The sequence below is a fragment of the Hypomesus transpacificus genome, unplaced genomic scaffold (genome assembly GCF_021917145.1).
Source record: "Hypomesus transpacificus isolate Combined female unplaced genomic scaffold, fHypTra1 scaffold_295, whole genome shotgun sequence".
Lineage (NCBI taxonomy): Eukaryota > Metazoa > Chordata > Actinopteri > Osmeriformes > Osmeridae > Hypomesus > Hypomesus transpacificus.
In genome coordinates this window covers 18,447-30,000 of record NW_025813822.1, presented here as the reverse complement: position 1 = coordinate 30,000, position 11,554 = coordinate 18,447, and the positions used below count along the sequence as shown (strand labels likewise).

Sequence of the window (11,554 nt, the reverse complement as noted above, 5' to 3'; positions counted from 1 at the left end):
CAGGAAATATACCCTCAAACACCACCTGCTGTAGACAGGAAATATACCCTCAAACACCACCTGCTGTAGACAGGAAATATACCCTCAAACACCACCTGCGGTAGACAGGAAATATACCCTCAAACACCACCTGCGGTAGACAGGAAATATACACTCAAACACCACCTGCGGTAGACAGGAAATATACACTCAAACACCACCTGCGGTAGACAGGAAATATACACTCAATAATACCTCAAATATACACTCAATAATACCTCAAACACTCACAGGCATTCTCTCACAGGCAACGACTAAAAACAACAACTTCATAACTAGAGACTGTAACAAATGTTACAGGCATCATCGCAGGGTTCAGCTGTGTAGACGCCCGCCGTTCTAAGCAAAGCGTTTATCTGAAAAGTCACCAAAACAAAGTTGTTTCAAAGTAGCGAGTGGGGAAGTGCTTGACACAGAATGTAATAGCCAACAGTGTGTGTGTGTGTGTGTGTGTGTGTGAGAGAGTGTGTGAGTGTGTGTGTGCGCATGCGTGAACTGGGTCCCACTCTCCCTTTCCTTACCCCAAACCATTTTGCTTTTGATTGACAGCTTAATTACCCAGGAAAGAGCAGCCCATACCCTATCCCACAGAGCTAATCAAACACAGAGCACATTCCACCAAGGAGCGACTCGCCACACAAACAAACCAGCCACAACAGCAGCACCCTCTCGTCCTTCCTGTTGCTTCAGACAACAGGCTAATGTATTCTTAATTGAAATGGAAACCAGAGTGAAGAATTAAATGGTGAGACAGAGTTTACGATAACAACTTCCTGGCTGAATCCATGCCGTCTTTTAGTGAATTTAGTGGGATATGTGTTGTCTTTCCGATGCTTAGCCTAACAATCTAACCACCTGAGCTGTTGGATGTGTGTGTGAACCTTTGTTTGTGTGTGTGTGTGTGTGTGTGTGTGTGAACCTGTGTGTGCGCCTTCAGTCCATCACATATTCATTGCATATCAGAATTGGGATGGCACAGTTGGAAAGGGGTCCCAATTAGAGAAGCACAAGGTCTGGTGTTCCTAAGTAAAAAGCAGTCTCTCTTTGACCTCAGATAACTAGGGCTGTCCATCTCTCTGTTTCTCTCTCCCTTTCTTTCTTGTTCTCTCTCTCTGTCCTTCAGACTCTCATTCCCTCCTCTCTCTCTCCCTGTCTGCTCTCCCTCATTTCTCTCTCTCTCTCCAATTAAACACAAAGGCAGAGACAAACACCAGAGCTTGTGCTCCTCTCCGGCTCACTAATTTGATCCCCGAACGAGGGACTTGTTTGAATAAATAAAGGAATGAAGAGAGGCTCGACAGCAATGGAGGGATGGAGGGATAGAGGGAAGGAGGGATGGAGGGAGGGATAGAGGGATGGAGGGAGGGATAGAGGGATGGAGGGAGGGATAGAGGGATGGAGGGAGGTGAGCCTGGATAGACTTCACAAGTATGCTGGTTTGTTAGTGGTGGTTTGTTTGATTCCTAGCGCCCTGTAGTCCGTGAGGAGAATGAACAGGAAGGAGACAATAGGACCGGGGAGGTCTCACTTCTAGGAACAATCAGACACGCAGTCACACACACACACAGTCACACACACACACAGTCACACACACACAAACGAAGACCCACAATAAAGGCAAGCAAAAGAGCGAGACCAGAGGAGTCCCAAGGTCCCGTGAATAAAATAGACCTTCTATGTTCGTGACAAAGCACCAAATGAGGTTGTATTGTTGTGTTCCAACATTATTCAAGGGTGAAATAACTGTGAGAGTGCCTGCATACAGAGAGTATAGGATAGGCACAGCCGGCATACAGAGAGTGGAGTATAGGATAGGCACAGCCGGCATACAGAGAGCCAAGGATAGGCACAGCCGGCATGAGCTGTGCAGGTGATATCAACACACACACACAGAGGAGCCGGGGGGTCCACCTCACAGCCGGCACCAAGAGGAGGCTTGTTCTCCTCCAGGGAGTTTTCCCTCGTCTTCCTTGAGGGTTTAGGTTGGTTGAGGGGCAGTTCTATGGACGTATGTGAAGCCCTCTGTGACATATAAAAATGGCTATACAAATACATTTTGATTTGAGAACGAGCAGGTCTCCGGCTACTGTGTACGGTTAGAAGTACCCTCTACATAAGAGACTTTCTGAGCAACACACACACTTTCACTCTCCCCGCCTCAAACACACATGCGCACACAGACACACACTTCCCTCATACACCTCCCCCCTCCTGACACACACACACACACACACACACACACACAGACACACAGACACACAGACACACACTCTGGAAAGTGATGTCAGACGAGGGCAGCTCCAGTATGACAGGGTGTAAAGCAGTGAGGAAGGTCGCTAACATGAGGTTTTGCCGAGGCTTGTAACCTTTAATGTAAGCATTGATCTGCAGACCTGCAGAAAATATGCCAGAGGGGAAAGTGCCTGGAGAAACGCCTTTGAAGTGTGTGTGTGTGTGTGTGAGAGAGAGAGAAAGAGTGAAGAGTGAGTGAGTGAGTGAGTGAGTGAGTGAGTGAGTGAGTGAGTGAGTGAGTGAGTGAGTGAGTGAGTGAGTGAGAGAGAGAGAGAGAGAGAGAGAGAGAGAGAGAGAGAGAGAGAGAGAGAGAGAGAGAGAGAAAGAGGGGGAAATGCATGCAGTGTGTGGTGTGAGAGAAGTGTGGGTTGCCTTGTTTTCAAACAAACCCCCAGGCCTTGCAGAGCCAGGAGGAACACAGATGGCCTTTGGGTGCGGCAGAAGAGGGTTCGGAACAACGTTGGCAACCCATCCGGCCGAATCTGCATGAACTGCTTCAACCTCTCTCTCTGTCGGTGCATCGCGCAGCATCTTCACGCGTCGCTATGGTTACCATCTGAAACGCGGTCAAGTTTACCTGTAAAAAAAAATGTAGTTCGGAAGCATCCGTGTAACGGTGAGGCACCATCCTGTTTAGTTCCTGGCAGGTGCTCATTTTCTGCTGCAGTAAAGATATGCTGATGTTAAATTGTTCCACTAAAAAGGACTGCTGTGGCGCTGAAGAAGGCAGGCTTTGACTCGGCTGAAAACAGTATTAACTTTTGACTCGACTGGAAATGAGACAAAATAAAGGAGTCACTGTTCTTTGACGTGTTTAGGAACAGCTTTTAGTCACACAGGTCTTGTAGTGGTGGAATAGACTGAAAATCTGAAGCAATCCTTGATCTTTTTACTATGGGTTCAAGTGCGGAGGATGTGAGAACTGGAGACTATTGACCCGAGTGTTCTGTCTTTCTCTCACCCCCTCTCTCTCTTTCTACCTCTCTCTCTCCATCACTATCTCTCTCTCCCAATCACTATCATTCTTTCCCTCTCTCTCCTTCCATCTCATCGAAGAATCGAGGGGCTTTTACTGGGCCGTCAGTAACAGTTCACTCGAGACAAACCGTTTCTCTCACACAGTCTCCGAGACATCCCGCTGGTTTAACAGCCCTCAGTCTAAGCCCAGCCTGATTCAATACAGGCTGATGGTGCAATACATAGCCTGGGCTAACACTGGATATAATTGAAACCTCTCCACTTGACCGTTGAGAGAACAAGCCCTTAACTCACACCATGTCCACTTACTGTACATAGAAGACACGGATCGATGAGGAAGGAGGGAGTGAGAGGGGCCAATCAAATGAGAGAGCGCAGGAAGGGAAACAGCAGCGGCCGTGTGATGTGGAGGAGGGTCCGCCTTGTCGTCAACATCGATCGGACAGAATACAGGACTAGGACGGGCAGGAGAGGAGGGCGAGAGAGGAAAGGATGGATGGAGGAACGGAGAGAAGGACAGAAGGATATCTATCCCTCCTTTCTGCCTTGGCTCCATGTCCACTCATCTGCAGGGAGTCTGATACGAGGCAGAGAGTGAAGAGACAGACGTAGACGGAGTGAGCAATTACTCAGGCGTTCATATCAGCATTTCCCCACTTGCTGTTTCAGGGATTGAGGCTGTGTCTTTGCATTATTCAGCCTCTATTTGCACCTCAGTGGGTGTGGATGGGACAGAGAGGAGAGGAATGGAGAGGTACAAGTACTGTGGAGCCCAGTTGGATGCGATCTGAGGACCAGAGCCAGTTAAAAACTATTTCAAACACAGGGGCAGGAGGGGGTAACCACGACAACCCAGAATGCGAGTACGCTCGTCTGCTCCGGCGCCAATCCGCGGGAGACGCCACGCCCCCCTCCTCCTCCTGCCCATGTCCCTGTCGCTCCCCCCCACGAGCCTTTGTCAGAAAGACAGGGTGAAGGGATGAATATTTAAGGACATCTGAAAGGAAGTGCTGCTTTATTAACGAGCACTCGAGACTGTCTCTGTAGCTGTCTCCTTAAGTCTCTTATCACCATTCATAACCTCTCAGCACCCATGCTGCCACCCCACCCCTCTCAGCACCCATGCTGCCACCCCACACAAGGAGGGATGTGCGACGTGGTGTGGGTGTTTGGGAGGGGAGGGGGTAAAGGAGGGGCTGGAGGATAAGGAAGGGGGAAAAGAGGCAAAGGAGAGATGTAAGGGAGAGAGAGAGCAAGAGAGAGAGAGAGAAAGAGAGCAAGAGAGAGAGAAAGCAAGAGAGAGAGAAAGCAAGAGAGAGAGAGCAAAAGAGAGAGAGCAAGAAAGGAAAATAAAAAGAGAGAGAGAACTGGGTTAGGAGCAGTGGGACAGGGGTAGAGGTGAGGGGTGAGGGAGGGTGAGGGAGAGTGAGGGGTGAGAGAGGGTGAGGGAAGATAAGGAGCTGGAAGATAAGGGCGGGAGAGTTCCCAAGCGGGGCCCCTGTCAACATGAACTTCCTGCCAGTCAGAGCGGCAGAGAGAGAGGGCCACGACCTCCTCTTCATGTCTGTGTTCTGCAGCCCTTCATCCCAGCAGCCAGACAGCACAGATGAACATGTTCCAGGAGCTACTGAGGCTGTGTACAACATCAATCATTTATCACTCTTTCCATGATTGATGGTGTGACTCCCTGGTCTGCTCCTATTAGTAAACATGGAGAAGCATCGGACCAGACTGAGCCAGGCTGCTAGCCGCCCTGTGACAAACATCTCCGTGGTTATATGGACAGCCTGTCACGGATCTCGCTCATGGATCATCTCCTCAGAAACCCCTGGACGTAGGCTCCTCCCCTGGACGTCAGGTGTGTTCCTGCCCAGAGGGCTCCTCCCTCCCCTGGACGTCAGGTGTGTTCCTGCCCAGAGGGCTCCTCCCCTGGATGTCAGGTGTGTTCCTGCCCAGAGGGCTCCTCCCCCGGACGTCAGGTGTGTTCCTGCCCAGAGGGCTCCTCCCTCCCCTGGATGTCAGGTGTGTTCCTGCCCAGAGGGCTCCTCCCCCCCCGGACGTCAGGTGTGTTCCTGCCCAGAGGGCTCCTCCCTCCCCTGGATGTCAGGTGTGTTCCTGCCCAGAGGGCTCCCAGAACCCCGGGGGTTTTGTGGTGAGAGAACTGCCTGTGATTTCTCACTAGTCTGAGTGTCTTTAAGTAGGGCAGACTTTATTTTCAATAGAAAGACAGAAGCTGGTTTGGTTAGCCAGTTACTCGGATGAACTATAAACAAGAACAGAAGGCGTTTGCGTGTGTGTGTGTATGTGTCTGCGTGTGTGTGTGTGTGTCTGCGTGTGTGTATGTGTGAGAGAGAGCTAGATGGAGCCTGCCGTTAACACTGAGTCAAACTCACAGTGAATCACAGGGATGTCAGCAGATCGTGTACTGTAGTTACAGTACAGACACGGACTGAGGCTAACAGCACAGCTATGATTATACATATCATAAAAACGTTTTAAATGACCATAACTTGCTCAAATTTCAACCGATTTTTAAACAATTTGGTCTGTTATCAATGTCAGAGATGTCGTTATGCCACTGCATACTTCTATTCTATAAAAAATTATAAAAATATTCACAAGTATGCAGTGGCATAACGACATCTCTGACGTTAATAACAAACCAAACCGTTTAAATCGGTTGAAAGCAAGTTATGGTCATTTAAAAAGTACATGTAGCATTAACACAATGTTATGGGTGAGCGAGTTGACTGTAGCAAGATGGTCGCCAGGTGCGGACGATCGACTCTCTTGTCCGGCAACGCGGACAAGACATCTAGTGTTTATATATATCTATGGTTCACCGTGTGTGGAGAGACCCATCTGGAGTCGTGTGTGACTCCCTGGCTGTGCGTGACCCACATGACTCACCTCCATGCTGCTGGGCTGAGAGTGTTGAGCTTTAATGCTTTTACTGTGTGAAGTTTAGTGGCACACACACACACAACTCTGTTTCACACGTCATTCCTTGGAGGGTGAGGGAAAAAGTGGCACACACACACACACACACACACACACACACACACACTGCAGCCTAGTCAACTCAGTACAGGCAGGAAGGCCTAGGGTGATAAACACAGTCCTCTACTCAGCCCTCTCTGAGTCAGCTCTGTAACCCTGGGGACACACACACACACACACCAATGATCCGCGGAAGAATTCTGAAACAAAGTTGTCGCCCCCCCCCATCCAGCAGTAAACCCCCCCCCCCCCCCCCCCCCCCGTGCGGCGGCCTGTCTCCGTGGTTACCTGGAAGGGTCCTCTGGGGTTGATGATGACGTTGGCCTGCCTCCAGCCCGCTCCCTGTTCTCCAGTCAGGCTCCACACCAGACTGTCCACCGACGCGATGCTCTTCACACGCAGCAGCGCGTTCAGGGTTCCTGCCACACACACACAGCAAGGACACACACGCACGGGAACAAGCATGAAGACATGCAGTAACACACACACACACACACACACACAGATAGTACCTCTTGGGATTGACTGAACAGTGAATGGTTTGAACCATGTGTAGCTGGCCTGATTTGTTGTGCTGTTTGTGAGACATGTCACATCCTGTCTACGCTACGTGCTGTACTGTAGAGGAAGAAGGGGGGGCGTGTCATATCCTGTCTACCCTACGTGCTGTACTGCAGAAGAAGAAGGGGGGGAACAGGGCGGCTGGTTAGACACAGCCTTGCCTGAATCAGGAATTAAGTTATTACTCTGTCTTTGTACTTTAGAGAAACCAAATCTATAATTTAGACTCAAATCTCAGCCGGGTGCAGACACGAAGATTTGTGCTCTGGGCGTTGGACATGGAAGCTTCTTGTTCAGAGGGATGAGGGAAGCTCTCAGCTGATCAGGCTGTGTCAGGACTAGGGACCACGTGTACAGGAATAGAGCTTATCTGAACATCGTGTCGTATATTATCTGTCAGAAATAATTTTACATTTAGTCATTTAGCAGACACTCTTATCAAGAGTGACTTAGAGTAAGTACAGGGACATTCCCCCCGAGGCAAGTAGGATGAAGTACCTTGCCCAAGGACACAACGTCTTTTTGTCACGGCCAGGAATCAAACCGGCAACCCTCTGAGTAATAGCCCGATTCCCAAAGCGCTCAGCCATCTGACTCCTATCAATCTATTTCAGCGTACGCATGTTGACCTAGAACAATCCACTCACTTAGGGTCCATCTATTAACCTCACTCCTTCCCTCCATCCCTCCTTCTATCCCTCCATCATTCTCTCCTTCCCTCCTTCCTTCCCTCCATCCCTCGTTCTATCCCTCCATCATTCTCTCCAACCCTCCTTCCTTCCCTCTGTTCCTCTGCTGTGGGGTTCATTGATTCATGCTCACACTGGTGGGATGTGAAGATGAATGGGTGAAGGAAGGGTGGTAGGATGAAGGATGAAGAGATGGGCTGCCAGAGGGACGGAAGGATCAAAGGACGGAGGGATGAAGAGAGGGAGGAATCGAAGGATGGGATGATTGAAGGATGGAGAGCTAGAGGGATAGAAGGATGCCCGTGTTCCCTTAGCCGACCCCTCGTGAGACAGGTTCTGAACGTGGAGGATACACATGCATGTTGGCACATACACACGCGTGTGCACACACACACAGAGAGAGAGAGAGAGAGAGAGAGAGAGAGAGAGAGAGAGAGAGACAGAGAGACAGAGAGAGATAGAGAGAGAGAGAGAGAGAGAGAGAGAGAGAGAGAGAGAGAGAGAGATGAAGGGAGGGGAGACAAACGAGGGATGGATGGAGACGTATGAGGACACGTCTTCTGACAGATCCAGGGGCCGAGGTGTGATTATTCAGCCTGAGCCGCTGTCTGCCTGTCAGCAGTTCAAACAGCGCCCAGCTCGGAGGTGAGAAGCTACCAGACAAACATCAAGAGGCTCACTAGTTTACGTCTTCTTAAAACCCAGTGTGCTCCATGTTCTGGAACACTGTACTGGGAAAAGATCGATAACAGCTCTCTCCAAAGACAAAAAAGACCTGAGAAAAGTCAGTTGTCTTGAAGCACACAAAGGCTCGCCACAAAGGCTCATGTCGGAGCGCTTGTGCTAGCAGCGTGAGCCTTCCTCATGGTCGTTCATCTCTCTATGCACCTCTGTGAGCTCTTCATTGGAGCATTAACAACCACCAGTCTCTTAAACAAACACACACACACACACTGTGTCTCCGTACGTGTGCCTGCATGTGTGTGTGTGTTGTGTGTGTTTCTGGTGGTTATTAATGGTTGTGTTGGCTACACAGGAAATTAGCTAGCAGGCTAATGAGCCAGTCCAGGCAGTCGATCCAGAGCAGGCCTGACTAGGTGAGTGAGAGGAAGGGTACAGGGCCAGGTTGTAGGGGGGCAGTTGTAGGGGGGCAGGTTATAGAGGGGCAGTTATAGGGGGGTAGGTTATAGGGGGGTAGGTTATAGGGGGGTAGGTTATAGGGGGGGTAGGACTGAGACAGTTGTTAAAGCTGGCAGCAGTAGGGGCTGTTATTCATCATGAGAAAAGCCTCAAACAGAATGCTGGCTGACACAGTGAAGGGGATGGAACAACAGCTGGAGGGAGGGAGGGGAGGGGAGGGGAGGGGAGGGAGGGAGGGAGGGAGGGAGGGAGGGAGGGAGGGAGGGAGGGAGGGAGGGAGGAAGGAAGGAAGGAGGGAGGGGAGGGAGGGAGGGAGGGAGGGAGGGAGGGAGGGAGGGAGGGAGGGAGGGGAGGGGAGGGGAGGGGAGGGAGGGAGGGAGGGAGGGAGGGAGGGAGGGAGGGAGGGAGGGAGGGAGGGAGGGAGGGAGGGAGGAGGGAGGGAGGGGGGAGGGAGGGGAGGGGGGGGAGGGGGGGGAGGGAGGGAGCTAGGACAGTGCGGGGGAGAAATAATGAAAAAGGTAAAAGTGAAAAATGTATGTACACAGACAAAGACAGAGAGAGAAAGAGAGAGAGAAAGAGAGAGAGAGACAGAGAAAACAAGGCTCTGCTAAGTGAACCATTTGATCAACAGGGCTTCAGCTTGTGAAACTAAAACATTAGTTCTGACAACCCAACATTAGACCTAACATCCTGCATTAATGCCTAACCCCTCACCTTTAGAGCTGAGAGAACAGCATTCACTATTGATTCGGATTCAACCCTTCCCTGGTGAAACGCCTGTGGTTACAGAAACTCTACTGGTTCTTGGTGAGGAAATGGGCACTCAACCAGAGTTGTTGGATAGGTGGGCTGATAAAGTCTCCCACACACACACTCTCAACACATACTCATGTAATCCCACAGTATGTACTCACGTTCTCTCTCCCTCTCTCTCTCTCCCTCTCCTCCTCTCTCTCTCTCTCTCTCCCTCTCTCTCCCTCTCTCTCCCTCCTCTCTCTCTCTCCTCTCATCTCTCTCTCTCCCTCTCTCCTTCTCTCTCTCCTTCTCTCTCTCCCTCTCCCCTCTCTTCTCTCCCTCTCCCTCTCCCTCTCTCTCTCCCTCTCTCTCCCTCTCTCTCTCTCTCTCTCTCTCTCTCTCTCTTCCCTCTCTCTTCCCTCTCTCTTCCCCCCTCCCGCCCCGTCTTCTCCATGTCTCTCGTCCCAGGCCCTGCCTTGTTAACGCCTTAATGTGCGCCGCTGCCTTTCAGGCGGTTCTCCCACTCGGTGGTTCGTCTCCATCAAGCTCACTCCCATCCTGCCTCTCTCCTGCCTCTCTTCTGCCTCCTCTCCTGCCTCTCTCCAGCCTCTCTTCTGCCTCTCTCCTGCCTCTCTCTCTGCCTCTCTCCTGCCACTCTCCAGCCTGACAGGCGGTGGAGGGGCAAACTCCCAGGCTTTGTTTTTCTTCCCTCCTCCCCCTCCTCCCTCTTCCCTCTTCCCTCCTCCCTCCTCCCCCTCCTCCCTCTTCCCTCCTCCCTCCTCCCTCTTCACCTCCTCACCCTCCCCCTCTTCCCTCCTCCCTCCTCCCCCCTCCTCCCTCTTCCCTCCTCCGGTGTGTGTTGGTGTGTGTGTGCCCATGCGTGTGTGTGTGTGTGTGTGGCAATGACACAATCCAAGACGGCCAAGTAAACCAAAGCGAACTGAGCTGGCCATCATCCATCCATCATCCATCCCTCCATCATCCATCCCTCCATCATCCATCCCTCCATCATCCACAGTCTACAGTACAACAGCACCTAAGAATGTTTGTCTGGACCTGATGTTTCTTCCAGGATCACAATGTCTCTTCTAGAGAGACTTGTTGCTCTTGTTGGTTAGTTGTAACTGACTTGCAACTATTGTACTCGCTGTGTTATATCATTTGGTTGCTTGCTTTTTTCCACAGGTACACTCTTGCACTTTACAAGGTTCATGTTGTTTAATTGTATCATGTTCAACTACATGCTCTTATGGTTCTTCCCTTTGGGACTTATTTAGTTTTCACAATGTATGCTTCATGTTTTGGATACCCGCAATGTTTTGGGTGTCATCTCGTTGTTATGATCAGTGATCTATGCACTTTTGTAAAAGCTCTCTTTTGGAAGTCGCTTTGGATAAAAGCATCTGCTAAATGCAGAAATGTAAATCCCTCTATCATCCATCCATCCATCCCTCTATCATCCATCATCCATCCATCCATCCCTCCATCATCCATCCCTCTATCATCCATCATCCATCCATCCATCCCTCTATCATCCATCATCCCTCCATCCATCCACACCTGATTATCTCCCTCCCCTCTTCTCTCTATTTCATGGTCTCTTCTGGTTCCAGTTGGCAGGAACAACGTGTCATCAGATGAAGGATGGCAGACAGTTTAGACAAGATGTCACACCAGGGCGAGGTGACATACACACACACACACAACAGCCTGCCAAACAGTCAGCCCCAGTCACCCTGTGTTCCCAAAGCTTAATGGATAGAGTATGAATGACATCACCCCCCCCCCCCCTCCTCACACACACACACACACACACACACACACACACTCTCATGCGCTGTGTCCTTCAGGCAGCAGGAAAATGACGGCGAACAGAATGGTGCTGATGGCGCTGTGGGGCTGATGCACATGCTGCACATGCTGCACATGCTGCACATGCTGCACATGCTGCACATGCTGCACATGCTGCACATGCTGCACATGCTGCATGGAGAAGGGGCTCCTTGCAAGGCTGTTGTGTGAGTGCTCAAAAGGCTGTTGTGTGAGTGCTCATAAGGCTGTTGTGTGAGTGCTCATAAGGCTGTTGTGTGAGCGCTCATAAGGCTGTTGTGTGAGCGCTC

The 11,554-nt window shown here is 50.8% G+C and overlaps 1 protein-coding gene across 1 annotated transcript in view; it reads right to left on the bottom strand.

The window, feature by feature from the left end:
* Positions 1-11,554, bottom strand: part of LOC124463534 (MAM domain-containing glycosylphosphatidylinositol anchor protein 1) — a gene marked incomplete at its 5' end in the record, with an annotated part of 32,665 nt that overhangs the window by 4,489 nt on the left and 16,622 nt on the right. Inside the window, one exon of the mRNA XM_047015281.1 lies at positions 6,598-6,728. Coding sequence (XP_046871237.1) covers positions 6,598-6,728 — 131 coding nt within the window. The remainder of the gene's footprint in view (positions 1-6,597; positions 6,729-11,554) is intronic.